The 20250-nt window shown below is 39.8% G+C and overlaps 3 protein-coding genes and 1 long non-coding RNA gene across 6 annotated transcripts; 3 read left to right on the top strand and 1 right to left on the bottom strand.

Moving 5' to 3' along the window:
* Positions 1-747: 747 nt before the first annotated feature.
* rab13 (RAB13, member RAS oncogene family) lies at positions 748-6419 on the top strand. Of its 2 annotated transcripts, XM_067509766.1 has the most exons (8): positions 750-1286; positions 1901-1961; positions 2344-2404; positions 2519-2596; positions 4093-4182; positions 4569-4634; positions 4795-4857; positions 4979-6419. In XM_067509766.1, exons 1-8 carry the CDS (start codon positions 1163-1165, stop codon positions 5048-5050), a joined length of 615 nt encoding a protein of 204 aa, XP_067365867.1. In that variant the 5' UTR covers positions 750-1162; the 3' UTR covers positions 5051-6419. The 2 variants fall into 2 exon arrangements, with proteins under 2 accessions (XP_067365868.1, XP_067365867.1); XM_067509767.1 differs by lacking the exon at positions 4569-4634 and having other exon boundaries at positions 748-1286.
* A 766-nt stretch (positions 6420-7185) lies between these two features.
* fam189b (family with sequence similarity 189 member B) lies at positions 7186-16112 on the top strand. The gene is made up of 15 exons (XM_067509763.1): positions 7186-7306; positions 7400-8733; positions 8809-8865; positions 9284-9391; positions 9552-9668; positions 9791-9898; positions 10084-10244; positions 10360-10459; positions 10541-10613; positions 11496-11775; positions 11951-12279; positions 12359-12400; positions 13326-13501; positions 13635-13781; positions 13944-16112. The coding sequence occupies exons 2-15, from the start codon at positions 8500-8502 to the stop codon at positions 14187-14189; spliced, it is 2178 nt and encodes a 725-aa protein (XP_067365864.1). The 5' UTR covers positions 7186-7306; positions 7400-8499; the 3' UTR covers positions 14190-16112.
* LOC137130076 (uncharacterized) lies at positions 11606-17359 on the bottom strand. Its single transcript, XR_010914807.1, has 3 exons — positions 17265-17359; positions 14076-14183; positions 11606-11744 (listed from the first exon to the last, which is right to left on the bottom strand). It is a non-coding gene; the product is annotated as an uncharacterized lncRNA (long non-coding RNA).
* Positions 16448-20131, top strand: fdps (farnesyl diphosphate synthase (farnesyl pyrophosphate synthetase, dimethylallyltranstransferase, geranyltranstransferase)). 2 transcript variants are annotated; one of them, XM_067509765.1, is made up of 10 exons: positions 16448-16605; positions 17034-17186; positions 17283-17423; positions 17792-17872; positions 18186-18308; positions 18382-18470; positions 18563-18635; positions 18766-18843; positions 18961-19095; positions 19342-20131. In XM_067509765.1, exons 1-10 carry the CDS (start codon positions 16603-16605, stop codon positions 19540-19542), a joined length of 1077 nt encoding a protein of 358 aa, XP_067365866.1. In that variant the 5' UTR covers positions 16448-16602; the 3' UTR covers positions 19543-20131. The 2 variants fall into 2 exon arrangements, with proteins under 2 accessions (XP_067365866.1, XP_067365865.1); XM_067509764.1 differs by lacking the exon at positions 16448-16605 and having other exon boundaries at positions 16648-17186.
* The last annotated feature ends 119 nt before the right edge of the window (positions 20132-20250 follow it).

The raw sequence follows: 20250 nt of genomic DNA, 5'->3' as shown, positions 1-20250 counted from the left end.
TCTAGTCTGTTAATTATAGTATTACTATATTACTATATTACTATCACTTTTTGTCCCTTACAGATTTTATTTATTTAGTTTGTTATTTGTGGGGTTAATGTTAGTTTTCCCGCGATTTTTTTGTAGCTTAAATAGCACGACCAGCAACAGAAATACAGTATAGTAGCTTAAACTGTAAGCATCCATGTGTTTAATACATTTTGTTAAATACACTTCTTTTTGGATATGTTTTTTAAAAATATAACGATGTAATACGTTGATGAAGTTGGAAACAACAGTGCCGTACGCATTTATGATGTGTTTTCATATGTATACGTATTTATTAATTGTGAAATGAGTGCATTTCCATTAGTGCTTTGGCAGATTAGTATGCAGCTGTAGCTATGACAGGTTTCCTGCATCGGCCGCAGTGTTTAAACTGATTTGATGCATGTTGGAATCAAACAGTATCAGAAATCAGAAAACAATATATTTTCCAGGCACAGTTAAGAACTCTTAACAGTAGTAGGAATTTGTCTTGGTTTAAGCTTTGAATGAGATCATTTTTAAAATGCGTTGAAAGGACTTTAAGGCTTTAAAAGTTATTTTGTGGAGATAACTTACTTTGACGCCACAGAAAGTGGTGGGTTTTCTGATCTAACGGTGTCATCTAGTGTTCATGTTTGGTGTCTGCAGGTCTGATCCCTTTTCCCAGGAAGCACTCACCCACAATACGTAGCCAGTCAGCGGATCTGGATCGACAGCAAGTTTTTTTTTTTTTTTTTTTTTTGGGAGACAACACGTAGCCATTCGGATATGTTCGTAAACGCAGTGAAAGTGAATCTTGGAGGACAGTAAAATGAATCGCAAATAGTTTTGGTAGTGATTGTTAGCTGGAGACAAACCAACTTTGGATGGAGTGGAGCTTGTTTCATTACCCAGCGCAATCCAAACAGAGCCCATTGAGGGGGATCGGAATTCACCGGTGTAAAGATTGGGAGGGTGAAAAAAATAACAGAAAAGAGAATCTATTCGTTACATGGAGCAACATTTTTAAAAAGGTTGCTTCGTCAAGAAAGGAAATCAAGCTTTAAAGCCTAACGTTTTTAAAAAACGGGGTTTCTCTAAAGGGACAAACCCAACTTTTCCCATTTGAGTGCTACTCTGAATAACAGCTTCGACCATGGCGAAAAAGTATGATTTCCTTTTCAAACTGTTACTCATCGGGGACAGCGGAGTGGGAAAAACATGTCTCATCATTCGTTTTGCTGAGGACAATTTCAACTCCACATACATTTCAACCATTGGTATGTTATCACAGTGTAATCTGAAAACTGAATAAGATAAATGTTTCCTCAGTGCTGACATTTCTTCCTGTCTCTGAAGCTCAATACTGCACAGACTGGTTTTTCAGACTGTAGTCATGTCTTAACTAGTCTATGCTCTCTCTTATTTCTTCTTATTTCATTGTGTCCCTTTTCTCCTTGTTGAATTTGTGTATAGTCTCTTCGATGACCCTCTCCCCCTTCTCACTCTCAGATCTCATTCCTCTCATTTGGTTCTCAGAAGGTCCACCCACCCTCATTCCTATCTCTTTTACCATCTCTACGTTCCCAGAAGAATGGTTGGCTTCTGGCATGCACAGTTTTTGCACAGGACAGCCCCCTCCTCTTCCCCTCACTGTCTGTCTGCTGGTCAGCTTGTCCATCCAGCAGGACAAAACGTAACTCACAGACAATGTGTTGTACAGGCCTGTAGATTATTGCAGTAAGGGGCCAAAATCAAAGTGGAAATGACCATTAATCAGTTTCCCCAATGTGAGGGTGAACTAGCGAGTGGGTGTTTTTTTTTCTTATGTGTGACGTATTTAACCCCCCTTTTCCTCTTCTCTGCTCTTTTCTGTCCTCTTGTTGTCTCTCAGGCATCGACTTTAAAGTAAAAACCATTGAAGTGGATGGTAAAAAAGTGAAACTACAAGTATGGTAAGAAGTGACGGTTGCTTTTCTGGAGATGCCTTTTTTTTTGATTTGGTTAAGGAGATTATGCAAATACGCTGAGTTATCTTTCTCAGTTTCGGCTTATTTTCTTGAGAAAAGAGAGGAACCTCCCACATATTCTGCAACTCGGGACTTTATGACAGGGTTTATTGCCCAAGTCTTCATAAGACATGGCCACCACAGAAAGCCACATCATGCCAAGTTTATTGCTAGAGCAGCAGAGATTGGTGTAGAATTGCACATTAAATGCGTCATCCTGCATGTCCAACAACAACTGTCCTTTTACTATATTTCTATTTTAAATTCATTTTGAGATATGCATGCACCAGTGTACATTTTTGACCCTGAATGCGCATGCCTTGTGCAGGGACACCGCAGGGCAGGAGAGGTTTAAGACCATTACAACAGCCTACTACAGAGGAGCAATGGTGAGTGCAGGATACCTGCAGAACAAACATCACTGGGCCTTTGTGTTTGATCTGTAACCTCTGACTGACTCCTTAAATTCTCTCTCTCTTGCTCCCCTTTTTTCTGCGTGTCAGGGCATCATCCTGGTGTATGACATCACAGACGAGAAGTCATTCGAAAACATTCAGAACTGGATGAAGAGCATCAGAGAAGTAAGACTGTTTTCTCCTCAGCCATGGCAAAGATCACCAGGAAAGTTTATATATACTGCTCCGTCAGTTCGATCCATATGAACATTTTACTAACAACAGCTGCAAAGCTCAGCTTCTTGCTATTTCTGAACTAGCCTCAGTAAAAACAGTCCCCAGCGACATCTGTGGATTATTCTCAGAAAATAGGACATTTTCTTAAAAGGTTGCATTAATTGTTCATCTCCACAGTTTTCCAGGGGCAGCAAATATTTCAAAGGCAGATAAAAAGGAATTACTTGTACTCATTTAATTATTGTCATTTCTAAAAGTAGTTTCACCTGGTCATTGCCTAAGGACCAAAGTTTTATTTAAAATGTGTAAGCTTAGTCAACAGTTTTTGATCTCGGGCAACCATCAGTAGAACTACGAAACAATGACAATGATGATTTTATTATTGTTATTATTATTATTAATAATAATAATATTGTTGTTGTTGTTGTTATGTTAAACATTGAACATAATAATGTACACAGCATCAAAATAGAGTTTTACTGCATTAAAAGTAACTGAAATTAGATAAATAAATTACTGAAAGAAGGCACATACTGAGCAACATAAGGATACTGCTGACAGAGGTGATAATACTGACCACATTATCTTAATGCTGTACTCAAATAATTTACTTGTATTTTACTGGGGTATTTCCATTCAGAGTTACTTTTACTCCACTATAATTCAAATGGAAATACTGTTATTTTGCTTTACTTTTTTACAGCTTTAGTAAATTTTAAATAATCTTTAATTTACATTTTTTCGGATGTAGATATATATATTGTATAATTTTAATATATTTAAATATTTTAATATATCTTTTTTGTTTTATTCGAAATCTTAAAAAATATATTTTTATTATTATTATAACATTTTGCATCACCTAAATTGTTATTGTTGCCATAATTTTCATCTTTGGATTTTTGGACTAAACTTGAACATTTGTGTTATCAACAGCATCAAACTTAGTATTGTTTCGAATACATTGATTTCATAGTTCAGTTCTTGTATGTCTGTACTTTAAGTACATTAGGCCATGTCCTTAGCTTTTTTTTTTTGTCCTTTTGGCTTATCCCGTGAGTTCAGGGACACCACAACGGATCATTGTCCGATTTGGCACAGTTTTTTACGCCGGATGCGCTTCCTGACGCAACCCTCCCCAATTTCTATCGGGCTTGGAGCGGCACTGCACAGCTGGGGAGGGGAATGGGCTGTAAGGGGTTCAGTGTCTTGCCCAGGGACACTTCGGCATATAGCCAGGGATCGAACCACTCACCCTGTTAAGAGAGCACATACAGAGAAATACACTGCACGTAAAATGAATTATTTCAAACCTCTTGTTAAAATTAAAGCTTATACATCAGATAATAACTGATCTCTGTGACTTTGTCTACAACCCAGCAAACACTCATACACACATAATCTTAACTTGCTCTAATCAATTGATTGCATTTCCTTTTTCCCAGAATGCATCAGCTGGAGTCAGTGAGATGTTACTCGGAAATAAGTGCGACATTGAAACCAAGAGAAAAGTTTCCAAGGAGACAGGAGAAAAGGTGAAATAACCCCAACAGAAACATATATAAACTCTATTCACTGTATTTTCCTGACTCTGGAGAAGCGGCAGGTTGAAGTAACAGTGATGTTAAAATAGTTAAGACCATTCAGAAAACAGGGGATGCATGATAGAAGACGTATCTGTACTGTCAAACAAAACTAATAATAGATTACAATTTGAAAAATAAATATTATAAATGAAACAGTAGCTTAGTTTGTATGGATTCCTGCCTGTGAGATGTAGGAGTGATTGTTTGTGGAAGGGATTGAGTGTGCTACACAGTTCTTATAAGTGCAAGCTTGCTTTAGATAAGAACTAGGAAGCAGTTATTACTCATATCCTGGCTTTCAACTGTATAACCAGTTCTGTATTTGTTATTGACAGCTGGCTAAAGATCATGGCATCAGGTTCTTTGAGACCAGTGCAAAGTCTAGCATTAATGTTGAGGAGGTAAGCCAGAAAAAAAGCACAGCAGCATTAACAATACTGTGTTTTCATACCTCAGTAAATGTCACCTTATCAGCTTGTTTTATTATGATGATTACTGGTTAAGGCATAAGAGTGTCATTTCATTTTCCCTCTCTCTCTTATTCTTCTGTGTTTCATTTAGTCTTTTCTGGCTTTGGCACGTGAAATACTACAGCAACACACCAACAAGTTCTACAAGAAACCAGTAAGTTGGAATGGAGCAATTAACGGCAAACTGAAGCATGTATTAATTCATGAATGTAAGAGGGTTTCTTTATGTCAAACCACTCATTTGTTTTCATTGTCTGTGTGTCCTTGTTTTTAAGGGCCCCTCAGGTCGAGAGGTGAAAATCACCAGCAGCACAGAGAAAAAGTCCTCCAAGTGTGTTCTTCTCTAGAATAGCCAGCACTTGTTACCTTTAGAACTTAGAACACATCAGTATTACTGGGGAAAAATACAGCACAGCAAGTTTTCTGTCTCCATCTGGTGGGCTCAAATGTCAGTTACACGTGGGGTAAAGTATATATTTAAACCTCAAAAAATCTGTATTCCCCTTACACGTTTTGTTCATAGAGTAAAATAATTATATTATTTTTCTTTTGCGATGGTGCCTGTCTTTCACATATTTTCTCCAACATCTGCTAGAGTAGTGAGAATTTCATAATAATTTGCATGTTGGATGACCCTAAACAGATTCCTAATAGAATTTAAATAATAGTCTGCACCTTATTAGTATAACTGTATTTTTTTATTTCCACCCTTTATTAATTTGAAATAACACAAACCCTGTTTAATTTTTAAACAACAGTTGTTTTTCTGGTATGGGTAGCTCTGCATAAAAAAGTCATACAACAGCTTAATGGGATTGATGTGCAGTAGTAGCATTTCAAGATTTGAGTGGCTCGGGAAGAGTTTGGTGTAATGAACAATATTATATACAGACATTACGCTCCTAGTTGTATTATATGAAAAAATATTTTTCACTCTTAAATTCATGGGGATAATCTTGTGCTATATTTATATATATATTGTGTCTTAAATGTTGTCCTTGGTTGCTGTTTTAATGTTTACTGTTCAGTTCAAACAGCACATAGAAGTGCTCATTCCTTTACAAATGATGAGATATTTTAATGCAGAGTGTTATATTTCCATTGAACAGACTCTATAGATGCATTAATATTGAACACCCTGAGTTCAAATCATGGACATTTCCTACTTAAATTCTATGAGAATTTAATGGTTTGAGGTTTAATGGTTTAACAAGCTCAGATTAATTGTTTGTTCAACCTGAAAAAAAACGCTGGTGGTAAACAAGCTTTGTTTTAACAGATGAATGCGATGTGAATGTGAAAGGTAGGAACCAAGATAAGTGCAATATGAGAAGATGAGTGGGGAGATGAAAGAAGGAAGGATAAAGCAAGTGAATTGACAGGATGTCAGAGCCTGGGAAGCAGCAGTGCTCCACTGTCTCTGATTTTGAAATGATTTAGTGGATCTTTCCTTTTATCTGAGGAGCCTGGTAAATATCGTGCTAAACATTACCACACATTGTCTACATCAGACATGACAGTTTTCAGTTCATTCAAACAGCTGCTCCTCTGATCGTGATACGGTGTTTTGCTCCTGCACAGATTCGTTGTGAGTGAGTGTTTTTTCCTTTTCCAAGTTTCCTTAAGATTGTGCCTTTTCCGACCTGCCACAACACCCTTGTATTTAGTTCACGCACTTCCTTATTGCTAAATTAAAAAAAATAATAATAAACATAATGTGTGTTGTCATTTCCATACTATAATACAGTATTTTGATTGTTTGGACTAATCTGACTTACAAACTTTTTTTATCAGATACCAAGTAAATATTTATATAGCAGAACACAGAAAATTAAGAGAATGTGCACCACATGACCACTTTATGTTTACTAAATAGTTTGGTAATACTTTTCCAATCAGTTAAATTCATTAGGCCATTTATTATCTTTAATTTGCAAAGAAATACAACAGCCCTGGCACAACTCCTCTGCTCACTAAGGTGATAATTTTCAGTTTTTGTTAAAACTGTTTAAAACACGTGTTGGATTGTAATGAGGCATCAACAAAAGCCAGTCAATCAATAAAGATAAATTGTTATGAGTTTCAACAATAATTCAGAAAGTCGGATGTCCTAAAGGTGAGTGCTCAGTCCCTAATAAATAAAAGAGTTAGCAAAAAACACAAATATGACAGCAGAGGATTTTTCATAGGTGCCCGAAGGTGGTCTTATTAACGACTTATAACTGATCTCAAACAAATTAACTAGCAATAGAGCTATTAATTACATCTCATTAACCAAAAAAACAATTCTTCTTTTTACCTATAGCACTATACTCCCAATCCTATACTATACTACGCCTTATGCTTTATGCTGCAGTAGGAGCTGGAGCCTGTCGCTAAGCAACCGCCCCTCCTTCCCAGCATCAGGACCACGGCGATGTGCGCGCGCTCTGCCGCATCTTGCCTGCACGTTGTGCGTGCGTTGTCATCACGTAGGGCAGGTTTAGGTTTGCAAACACGATACATTCTTCTCGCCTTTCCAGAGCTGTGCTGAAGAACAGAGGAAAGATGTGGGGGCAGCAGAGGGAGGGGCAGTGAAGAAGCAGAAATACAAACATTCTTAGGTTTACATTTACATTTAGTCATTTAGCAGACGCTTTTATCCAAAGCGACTTACAAGTGAGGTACAAGGCAAGCAAAGGTATGTTTATGTTTAGGTATGTTTTTAGTATGTTACTCAGGATATCCAGAGTGTAGATAGGCTACCGGCTGTGTTCTTGTGAAGTCTGGTGAGGTAAACGTCCAGGATACATACACACAAACACAAGGGCTGAACGGGATACCCGCGTGACTGCAGGGAGGAGAGAGGCGGCGGAGGAGGAGGAAAAAGAAGAGGCGGGCCTGGGTGCGTGTGGACCTCCGCAGAACCCCGGTCGTGGAGTTGTCAAAGATCGAAACCTGCGAGGAAATTATTTATTCTATTTGGCTACTGCCACTTTTGCATTTTGAAAACCTGTGGGAGATATTATTTCCTGTTCATGTCGAGGTAATAAGACTCGCTCCTGAATGGACCGATGTGATCTTGGGGCTCTGATCTCCACACCGTCTTTTCTTTTCCGTGACAGGATGCGGACTTAACATAAGGTCGCAGGAGAGAGGCGCGCATGTTCGGATTTTGCTCCTCCTGAGTGGCCTGACCGGTTCATGTCATCGCTGCTGGCGGTGAAACAACGAGAGATCAGCTGCTTCACAATTTGCGGCCTGCTCGGGTCTCCAGTTACTGCAATGCCACTGGCTAGAGGAGGGAGAAATTGTAGTCAGGAGATGGAGAGAATGGAACGGGAAAAAGCAAATGAGTATAGCAATAACGTAACAAAAAAGTAGCTCTATTTGTGTGTTTGAGTATAATCAGAAAATGACTGAGCTTAGAATAGACTGTACTCTATAGGCTACAGCAGCCTGTAAACTGCATGGGATGAAATAGACTCTGTAATGACTGAAGCAATCTCAGTATCATGGCTAAAATGTCCAATGAGGTGAGTACGGAGGCTGTGACTGTGTAGTGGCTGCTCATTTCTCAGCTTTCTGCTGACGAAGTTCTTGGACTCACCAAATGGACTGTAGTGTGCACCATGGGGCATTGCGCAGCACCTACGGCACCTGCCAGTGGAGAGCTCGGTGCATAATTTTGACAAAGTGGATCTCAGATGCCAGCATTTTTTTATTGCTCTTCTGTTTGCCAGTGCTTCTATCTATACACCCAAATTTTGTTTTATGAGCCCAGAGCAAGTCTTTGCCACAAACAGAAAAGACTAACATGCCTTCACCGTCGGACTCCAGCAGCGTGGCTTCAGCCTCAGGGTCTCGAGGTTGGTCAGATAGCCGCAGGGGCATGTCAGGCCGGGGGCCTGGTGGTGCAAGGCTGCTCCTTTATCTGGGACTTTGCCACCTAGGTCTGGGGGCCATGGTCCTGGCCTTCTCTTTCACCAGCATGGCCTTCACCTCTTCTGCTCGCGTGAGGCAGTCTTGTCCATTTTGGGCCGGCTTCTTTGTAAGTGTAAACCTCACAACAATGATACAACATCTTAAAGAGTGTGTTTTCATGGGTCTGTAATGTCTGTTCTAGGTGGTGGCATCAGGAATAGTTGGTATAATCTCATGGAGGAGACCTCTGACTTTGGTGGTAGGTATATTTCCATGTGATAAAGGAGGCTAAAGGTGTTGGACCACCAATAGGGCAGAGCGTGTCGCATAGTCCCAAACCCAGAAGGGCCTATAAAGTGAATTGATATATTGCATAATCTAGTGTATTTTGGAAACCAATCTCGACAGAAGGGCCATTTGGAAGCTACAGTAATATTGAGTTTGTCCAGTTGTCAAGGTTCAAATGGTGTTCACGTTCCTCAATATATTAGAAACTTTGAGGACATGTCATCCATCTAAGTATGAAAACAGTGTATCAGATTGTATTTTTGACCTTGGAAACACCAGGTGAAAGTGACTGGGCTTTAAATTGGGCACATTTGTACTTTTTCTTAAGCTCTGACTAACATTTTAAAACCTTGCTCTAAACCAAACCATGACTCCGTGCTCCTCCACAGGTGTCACTGTTCATGCTGCTGTCTGCAGTGTGTGTGATCCTCAGTCTGGCTGGCTCAATGCTCTCCTGTCAGAATGCACAGATGGTCAAGTCTATGCTCACCTGCCAGGTACATTTTGCAAGTGTTGTCTTCTGTCTCATGCTGAAATGCGCTTTTAGCCAGGTGCATGGGGAACGTGCCACGAATAGCTTTTGGTTGCAGGAATATGTTATTATTGTGCAGATAAGTGCTTCACACTAATCCTCTCTGTGTATGGGAATGTGTGTAGGTAGAGAATGGTCTGTGTGTGTGTTGTGCGCCCACTCACTCCTGCTCCATCACAGAGGAGGAGACACTGGTCCTCTACCTGAATGCTGACTGCCACTCACTCAGGCACCAGCTGAAGGTTTGTCATCTATGCTGACCCTATGCATTGACCCTATATCATTTACATTTCGCTGCTAAAATGGCTAAAACTAACCGTGGGTTGTAGAATTCTGATTTAACTAAATGCACATTTCTTTTTAGGACCTTTTGTTCAGTGCTTGTGGACTCAGTATTCTCTCCACCATCATTTGTACTCTGTCTACTGTGACCTGCAGTATCCACATATTTTCCCTGGACCTTGTGCACCTGGTGAGCACAAACACAGCAGTTTTAGATTTACTAGATTGTTTTTTTTTTCTTACAGTGACAAGTACTCTGCTGTTCTGCCGCTTTAAGAGATTAGAGTTTACATAAAAGCACCTTGTACTAAAGGTATAGCCTGTAGCCATTAACTGTTGTATAATCAAGATAGCGTTGCCACTGTCTCTGCCTAGCTGGCCCCACATCGTTCTCGTTCAGTCAACCCAGAATGCACCACTCCTCAGGATGCCTTTCTAACCAACATCATGGACTTTGAGGAGTTTGTCCCACCCATACCTCCGCCCCCCTATTATCCTCCTGAGTACACCTGCAGCTCTGAGACAGATGCTCAGAGGTAGGCCTACTACAAATAGGAAAACAGGCACTCTTACAAATCACCAACCTAGAGGAACACAGACACACTGAACCAACTATAAGAAAATCATTGATGATTGTGTATTAACTTCTAGTATCACCTATAATGGCTCAATGGAGAGCCCTGTCCCACTGTACCCCACCGACTGCCCCCCTCCTTATGAAGCTGTGATAGGACAGAGAGTTGCCAGCCAGGTGAGTATATGTGTTCCTGTTATCGGTGTATGTTTGTAAAGTGTGCTGTATCCCTTAATCATTTTTGTCGTGACCATCAAGGCAACAGTGTTTGACCCCCATGGCACTGAACTGTCTGGAGAGAGAGGGACTTCTACTGCCTTCAGCGGAGAAGGTGAGAAAATAGACTGTTTGCACTGAAAGAAGGTGTGCACTCCAAACAGTACCTCATATTTCTAACTTATATGGTAAATTTGTTTTTCAGAAGTTTAACAATATGTTAAAAATCTGGAGAGCAATATGACCATGAAGAACATACAATTGAAGTACAGACCTCATTAAAGTAGGCTGTGGTTTACTTTAAAGGGGAGGGTCACAATTATTTTAATATGCCTTAAAGTACGAGTCACCTGACTAGTGTGTGAACATTAAGATGTGTTTTCTTGCTTTCTTTCTTACTCTTTTATTCTTTATAACCTTGGGAAAAACAAATTCTAACACACTTTTAGTGTAAGTGATGGGGGACAAAATACATGCTGAGTTTATTTAAATTATTCTTAATTAGTGGCTTTTACACTGATAGAGAAGCGACTGTACATCATACGTTTTTGGTATTATTGTTCTACTGCTCCTGGGAAACACAAAGATGCAACATTGCACTGAAAATGCAGTAACTACACGTCTACTTGATCTGATTAACTTTGACTAACTAGAGAAACTTTGGTAAACATTTTTGCACAAGACGCGAATTTTGTCTCCAGCACTACCATAAAGGGGCATTAAAAAAAGAATACTTTAAAGGCCAAGATGAACATGAGGAATGCTTAACGACCCAAAATAGTTCAAATGTTCATACTCTATAAGCACCTGGCTATTGTTTTGCTATTTGCTATTGTTTATTGTAAGAAACACTTTTGTTAACCTCTCCATTAAGGGCATGTAAAAATCCTTGCATTAACAAAGACTTTACCTATCACATTGTATGCATTTAATTAACACAGCTCTACATAGAATTTGTTCTCTATATAGTGTGAAATGACCATTTTATTTTCACTAGTGTCTATGGACAGTGGATCTCTGTTGATGTCGGAGATTGTGGACATTCCTGATGATTCCTCTCCATCAGAGGACTCCTGTCTGATGGAGGTTGGGCTAAGGAACCAAGGGGAGAGGGGCAACAGGACTGGGGAAGGGGCAGAAAGGGGAGAAAGCTTCCATGGTTCTTCATCTCAGACACCAGAGAGCCCACTTGCAGGAGGGCCGAGAGCCAGACGCTTCCTCAGAGGAGAGAGGTCCAACTCCTGTTCTTCACCCAGCACAGCAACCACCACATACAAGTGATGACAAAGCCCTTTTAATATTTATGTAGAGTGATGTTGTAAAGTACACATTTCTTGGCATAAAAAACTAATGCAAAAGGCAAAAACTGAGGTTAAAATCAAAAGGTGGGCTTGTAAATAGCACAACCATAAACACTAATATTATTTTGCACTCTCCTGTGTTATTCTCCAGGTCTCCAGTATTACATCGACAGGCCATGTTAGCTAGAAGCTGCTCCCAGCTGGAAGCAATAGGGAGCTCAACCTCTCAACAACAATCTTTAATTCCAGAGATTCGGGTTCGGCCATCATCTCCATCACGCCAAGGAGCAGCCTCCTTAGCTGCCAGTGAACAAGGTGTACATGGTAACGGACCTCCCGTCCCACACCAACCACTGTATCTACGACGTAAGGCGGGAAAGGGTGATAAAGATGGAGAAAGCGTGAGAAGGGATAGTGAGGGCTTCTCACGTCTCATCAGGTCACACAGTGAACCAGGCCTCAGCTCTTCAACTGATACAGGTGATTCAGGCACCAACAAACCTATAATTTTACAGTTTTACAATTTCCACAAGCTAATTTTTTATCCCTTTTTGTTTAGTTGACTTTGGCTCTGGAGGCAGCAAGGCATCCACAGACACAGGTAAGAGCTTTTATCTAAAGGGCTTTATGATCTGATGTGGCATTGCATTAAAATGCATCTAATTCTTAAATCAAATTTGACTCATAAACTTTGTTGCAGACTGTCACTGCTTCGCTTAACCTTCTTTCCCATATTTGTTGCTGATTGTCTAATTAAAGATGAAAAACCCAAAAGAAAACATGTCTAAGTACTCTTAATGAGATATATCTAAGTACATTTGCAGCTAATGGCCATCATTTATTAAACCCTATTAGCCACTAGTGTAGATCTAAGCGCCCGAGCAAATCTATTCCCATGTGGATGTGATTTATGAAGCTCTTCCTCAACATCTGAATTAGCAGTGATATTGAGTACATATTCATAAATTAGGTTCTGCTGTGGACACAATGTTGTGCCTCACCAGCTCCTCATTTACATTATTGTCAGATGATACAGAGATGATTTATGAATGTTTATCAAAGCTTGTCCTATCAAAAGAAAGGCTCAAGCAGAGTTTGCATGTTGAACCTGACATGAAATATGTAATAGACAAAGCCATGGTTACTTGGCTTCGCGGTAGAAAAGGTACATTTGTTCTTTTTCTTTTTGTCATTTTGTATTGAGTTAGGTTTTCATTGAAGATATTTTAGAAAGTAATTGCTTTTTTTGTCATGTCTGGTTGATTTGTTAATTTGGACTCGGATCTTTCTAAAGTTCCATTTATGCTTCTATGTATATATGGCAATGAAATTATATAAATATGTACAAGTTTCCCCTCAAACACTATTTTTCATGAGTTTTTGTACTAGTTTATGTATTGTTGTTGCTTCTAACTGCGTAGCGAAGCTGAATCTTTCCACAATGTGCACAATAAAGTTTCCAAGCGTATTATAACAGAATTAATTCTAGATAAGTGACAAAACATTTTTACATTTTTCTAAAAAAGGTCCATCCTCTGAGGCATGTCTGTTGCCCCGCACACCTGTGCAACCTGCTGCATCTTTGCCCAGTAAAGGCAGCACAAAATCAGCAGCCACAGGAGTGCAGGTCCCTTCCAAACCTCCCCCCACCTCACCACTGCGTTTACCTAAAGACTGCCACCGTTCCCTTGGAGACCTTAAGGCAAGTCTGAAAATTAATAATAGAAAATAGGGTTGAGTCTGAGCAACAGCTGGAGTATTGCTTATTGGCCTACTACTTGCTATTGTACCTTATTGCAGCCTCCCCTGCAATCACATCTTTTCTCTTCCTTCAGGTGACTCGAGTTTTGGTGGCTCGCTTCCTACAACGTTCCAAACGCAACCTAGCCCCCTCCTCTGAGCATGCTGGGAGCATGGCACAGGGGCTTAAGAGGCGAAGTGGCACTGATGGTGTAACCACCAACCACTTACCCCTGGAGCAAGTATGACAACACTCTCTGATCTACCTGATGTCATTATATCACCTGTACTGTGTAGTATAAAACCTATTTTCAACAATGAGCAACATACTAAAACACTTTTCTAAATCAGAATCAAGCTGTCTAGTGTTTGTCTAAATGTTTGCTCGATAAAATCTTCTTTAGGTTTTGCGAACCCCTTGGGGTTCTGGCCGAGGACACCCCAACCATCACTCTCATCATCGTGGACACCACCATTCCCATAGTGACAGTCGACATAACCGGCACTACAGCGGCCGGGTGCAAGAGGGTATCCACCTGCGCAGCTGTGGAGATTTAAGCTCTACCTCCTCAGCATCGCTACGTCGTTTGATGACGCCACATCTGCCGCATGGGTCATCCGGAGCTCTCTACTCAGAGTCCGCACTGTGAGGAGGAGAGGGGGGTGAAGAAGGAATTGGGGAGGAAAACAGCAGGCATAGGAGTTAGCAGAGTTGTAACCATCAAAAGGCATGTTAAAGATACAGAGATTCTAAGGATTTGGTTAAGGGAAAACATCATGTATTCAAATTTTGAAAGTCTTCCCTCTTTTTTCAACTTGTCACCTCTTTCCTAAAGCCAACTGTGCAAATGGCCTTATTTAGTGGTGCTCTTTATCACTCTGAAAATCATCTCAGAGCTCACACTTACTTCACTGTTTAACATCAGTGAATTGGTCACAAGAAGCTTATTTTCATCTTCTAACAAATCAATTATTGGCTGAGGACAACCCACCAGAAGCATCTTTTCTGCTGTATTCTCCACTTCCTTCCTGTCATTACTCATCTGGAAACACCTTTTCCTCAAGACTGGAGACAGAAATCAACTAGCATCCATGCTTAATCAATTATATGGGTTGCAATATGCTTCTGGCCCTTTTGTCCATGGCTAATTATCGACAGGAACGCTCAGGTGTCGTGATCATGGACACTTTTTTGTCTTCCACTGATTAAATAAATACATAGTTAGCTAAGTACAATGTAAGATATACAGATGAGGTTGCACATGAGGACACATGCTATCACATGGAAAAAACTGAGTTGCTAATTTTCGTCTCTTTTTGCAATTCAGTTTCACACTTTTTCCACACATCTGCACCTCCATAATGGCCTTCAAAAAAGGCAGCCAGCATTTCTAACACTGACATTACTGCACATTACAGACACATGCTCAGCCTTTGAAATATATTCTCTATGGGTGGCCCCTAGTCATGGTGGTTTGATTTGCATATGTGCATGTTTTGCGACAACCTCCCAATTACAGCAGGAGCCTTGTGCATTAGATCCTGACCGTCTGTGTAACTAAGTAACTTGTCCTCAGAATGTCTCTATCTGCATGTTTTGATAATGCTTATTACTTTTTTCTCTTGCACCCAAGACCTATGACAGTAGCCATTTGAATTGTGCTCGTGTTTATATATAGTTGAAGGGAAAGGTCAGAGTCAAAGATGTGCAGTGTTCCCCAAAGATTACTGCCAGATGGCTTGAAACGTGAATCTGCATCCTAATTTGATTTTGATAGGGTTTAAACATACCAGGCATATCTGTGAGAGCCTGATCACATAAGATACGGGTGATATGGAGTTGTGAATTGCACTATGACTGATGACAAGAGTCTGTTGCAATAAATGTACAGACATATTGGCTAGAAGGTTGTGCTTATGTGTGGACATGAACTGCTTACATTCCAGTGACAGTGGGTATACAAACTAATAGGCTACTTCATTAGGTACACATTTATAAACTAATGCAATTCAAGCAGCTCTGGATTACCCCCCTCATTCATTTTAAATAGGTTGGCGAAAACATTGAATTTGTGGCAGATTGACTGTTTGGATTGCATTAGATTGTACAGATTGTACCTAATGAAGTGGCCAGTAAGTGTAATAATAGGTCTGGCAGCCTTAGATACTAAATTTTGAAGTGCATCAATATGCATATGAGATTGGAGTTTTCTTTGGAAAGTCATTTTAGGTGTGTTCTTACTAAGTGATGATATTGACTCCATATCATCAAAGGCACATTTTGGATGTATTCATATGTAAGTAATTTTACAAATTTAAACACAAACACACTTGCACACTGCACACTGATGCAGGCACACTCACACACTCCCTTGTTAAGGCACTGAGCTGTGTTTCTACCTCCTGTCTTGCATTAATCATTATTTATTTGAATAAAGTAAATGCGTATGGCAGCCTTAACAGGATAGAGCCTTGAAGACGGAATAATAAATGTATCTGAGTATGACACTATTCCAGATTTTCAATGCAGTGTCAATGGCAAAACCTTAAATGCAAGTAATGTATTTCAACATATGAAATAAATAATTGAAAGTAAGATATGTTTATGTTTTTTGTACATATCAATAAGAGAAATCCCGATAAAATACTGTTGGGATCTTATTCTTTTCATTCTTTTGTTATCGTTTTTGTATTCAATCAGTCCAACGAATACTACTTGTTATGACTACCACTCCACTTAAGCCCCGCCTCTTCTATAATCCTATTAGTCGCCCGTAGGGCAAGCCCATCCTGGTTCGATGATACCAGCCAATGAAAACCTTTTATGTCAAATGGAGCCTTCAAAATCCACGCCCACACGCACCACTCGCAAGGAATGTTGGGACATTTAGTTCTGTTGCTTAGCAATAAAATAGACAACAGCGGGCCGGCGAACTACAATCCTCACATCCTGGTTTTGGGAGACGTTCACAGACTTCAGGTTGGCAGTAAAACCAAGAAACACAGAAAAACCTTCTTGGCTGCATTACACTTAATAACCTGGGATAGGAGAATAGTGTTATTATGGTAAGTAATGGCATGTTTATGAACAATAAATACTATGATTCGATATGCGATAGCTAGCTTTTTAACAGCCTCTATGGAGAAGAACAGTGTACGTGAGCGTCATTTAAACGCTTCTTTTCATTAAAAGGGAACTTGTTAGCTAAGGTTACTATTTATTTCTCTTTGCCTAATTCTTGCTCTTTATTAGTGGTCTTAGTAGGATAATCGATAACTAATATAACCTGGCAACTCTCTCGCGAACCAGGGGTCACGTTTTAACGTGATGTGATTAACGTGACTATTTAAATAAGTTAGTAGAGTTTAGCCGCAGTTGGTGGGGAATGAGGCGTCTGCTCAGCTTGGTCAGCCTGGCCCCTAGAATGTGGCTGGCCGTCTCCCAGCTCAAGTTAAATCGCACATGCCTTCTGCTGTGCACGTCATCTGTCCAGGGAGACAACATATGCAATGGGGGACACGAGAGAAAGGCGCTGCTGTCAGACTCTCTGCTGTTTGAAGCCCAGTTTGAGGAGCTGGTGACGGAGCTCACAGAGGGAGACCTCCACGATCCCGTGCTTGCTGATGCTTTGAGCAGACTGAGAGAGGTAAAAAATCGTCCTCTAGCTGTATCTTGCCGCGTGTTTTATACCAAGTGTTGAACTGACATTTCATTTAGTTCTTACCTGCATTTTTGCTGTTAGGTTTTGGTGTACAATGCCCCTGGCGGTAAGAGGAACAGAGGCCTGTCTGTAATTGGTTCACTGAGGGAGCTTCTCCCACCCACTCAGCTCACACAGGACACAGTTCAACGGGCTCTGTTGGTTGGCTGGTGCATTGAAATGGTAAGGAAATGATATGGCATGAAAAATAATACATCGGGAAAGGATGCACATTTTTCTTATAGTTAACAAATTATACACACACACACAAAACGCACTCCTATAGAATAAATAGTATATGACTTATAGTAGTGTAAAGTCTCTGTGTCCTTTTGTGTAAGAAATTATCCAAAAGTTATGATACAACTGGTGATGGCAACTAGACAGAGTGGTATTTTATAGTCAAACTCTTTCTTTTCTCATGTACAGCCCATGTGTCACTAAAAATTGATCTCACTAGCAGAGACTTAGATTATTGTAATGACACATTTCAAGGGTGTTACGTTCTCTAGATTGTTAAGTGTTACACCTTGGTCTTTTGTCACTTGCAGCTTCAGGCATTTTTCCTTGTCGCAGATGATATCATGGATGGATCTGTGACTCGAAGAGGACGGCCGTGCTGGTATAAGACGGTGAGAATTTAATCTCCTTTAGCACAGTGATGTAATCAATTATTTTAATGGTGTGCTCAGTGGGCAGCATGGTGGTGGACTGGCCGAACTTGGCCTACCTGTGTGGATTTTGCATGTTGATTCCTTGGGTTTCCTCTGAGTACTTCGCTTACCTCCCACAGTCTAAAGACTGGTGGATTAGTGACACTAAATTGCCTGTAGATGTCAATGTGGGATAGACTCCAGCCTGCTCGCGACACTACATAGGATGGATGGAAGATGTGTTCATTTTCTCAAGTATTTTCATGTATTTTTCTCATGTTGTTTTTTTAAGGATGGAATAGGCCTGGATGCCATCAATGACTCCTTTCTTTTGGAAATGTCAATCTACAGATTACTTCGCAGACATTGCAGGGATCAGCCTTACTATGTTCATCTACTAGAGCTCTTTACTGAGGTACTGTAAGTCATGATTGATTATACAAGCACACATTGAGACATAATTCCTAATGAATCTCTATATGTTCCAGACATCTTTCCAGACAGAGCTCGGCCAAGCTCTGGACCTCATGACCGCTTCCCCTGGTCAGATTGACCTCAGCAGATTTACCATGGAAAGGTTGTGATCTTCTATTTTTGATGTTTAATTTGGAGAAAGGCTGCTGTTTACCAAAGCAAATAAATGTAAAAATATCTGTCATTCTCTTTCAGGTACAAAGCTATTGTAAAATACAAGACTGCCTTCTACTCTTTTTACCTGCCAGTGGCAGCTGCAATGTACATGGTAAGTATCTGTTTATGAAGACATGACAGAAGGAAGTCTTAGAATTAAGGTTTACAGAAATAGCTTTAGAAAAAGGAGATGGGTTATTGAAATGAGCCAAAATAGTTCTGACAAAGTTTATCTATTATAGGCTGGAATTAAAAGTGAAGAGGAACACAATAATGCCAAACACATCTTACTGGAGATGGGAGAGTTTTTCCAAATACAGGTAAATACAAATGCACTGTCACATGTAATCCCCTTTTAATATCACATATTTGTTAACGTATGTAATGTGTAATCTATCTGAAAACTACACAGTTCATTTCATTTGGATAACTTGCAGGATGACTATCTAGACTGTTACGGGGAACCTGCTGTCACAGGAAAGATTGGTACAGACATCCAGGATAACAAATGCAGCTGGCTGGTAGTGACAGCCCTGGAGATTATGACTCCTGAACAGAGAGCCGAGCTTGAGGTGGGACTTACACACATTTATGTGTTTTTGAAAAAAAATTTGAATTTGTTCATGTGTAACAGAATAAATAAAATGAATGAATAAGTTTTATAGGGTTCTCATACAAAAAGAGCATAGGAGTATGAGAAGTACTAATACTCACATTTCTTTTATTTAATTAAACAATTTACAAAATGCTATCTAACCTATGCAGCCATAGAAGTTACCCTGTATTCCAAGTTGATTTTATTAATTTCTCCTCCTCAGGCATGTTACGGGCGCCACGATGATGGCAGCATAGAAAAGGTCAAAGCACTGTACAACACCCTGCAAATGCCAGAACTCTATCATAAATATGAAGATGAAAGCTACCAGCGTCTACAGAAACTTATTGCATGTCATGCTCAAAACCTTCCTCACTCGGTGTTCCTCAACTTTGCCAAGAAAATCTACAAGAGGAACAAGTGAGAGAACTTTGGTCACAAGTGTCGTCCTCAAGATGTATCAGCCTGTCAGTTTCATCTGTGTGGAACCTTTTTTTTTTTTTTTTTTTTTTAAACTTCCATGGTAATGCCAGATTCTGCTCCTCAAAGAGGGCTTGCCAGAGACATCCAACAGCATTATCTAAACTGGAATATTTAGAAATGCTGCAGGCAGTTTTTTAACATTTCAGTGATTGTCCACTTTTGTTTGTGAATCACCAAACTGCCAACCTCTTTTTGTTCTGAGTTAGCTATTTATTGAGTGCAGTGCATCCATGCATAATGCAGAGTGTAACCAGACACTGAAAAACCCCTGGATATAAGAAATGGCATAGTCCAGCTTTTGTATTTATCTGACCCAGGAATGCATGCCAGGATGAAGGTATAAGTCAAATAAGGCCGTCAAAGTAGCTTGGACTTTGTAGGAATAGCTTCATGATTTGAGAATATACTAAAAGAGACAGTACATATATGACAGTAGATGTATCCACACTGAATATTGGCTTTCTTAATTCCAATTTTTTTAATATTACTCCTGGATATTATTGCTTTGAATAAATTATATATGAGCATTTTTCTTCTTGTTTATCATTTTGATTTGCGTGTGTGTGTGTGTATAGAGCTGAGAATGCTTGTTGTGTGTTGTTACATATGACAATTGTGTATCTGGATTTTAGATCAGAGAAACAATGTA

This window comes from Channa argus, chromosome 7, assembly GCF_033026475.1.
Source record: "Channa argus isolate prfri chromosome 7, Channa argus male v1.0, whole genome shotgun sequence".
Taxonomy (NCBI): domain Eukaryota; kingdom Metazoa; phylum Chordata; class Actinopteri; order Anabantiformes; family Channidae; genus Channa; species Channa argus.
This window is presented reverse-complemented; position numbering and strand designations above follow the sequence as displayed.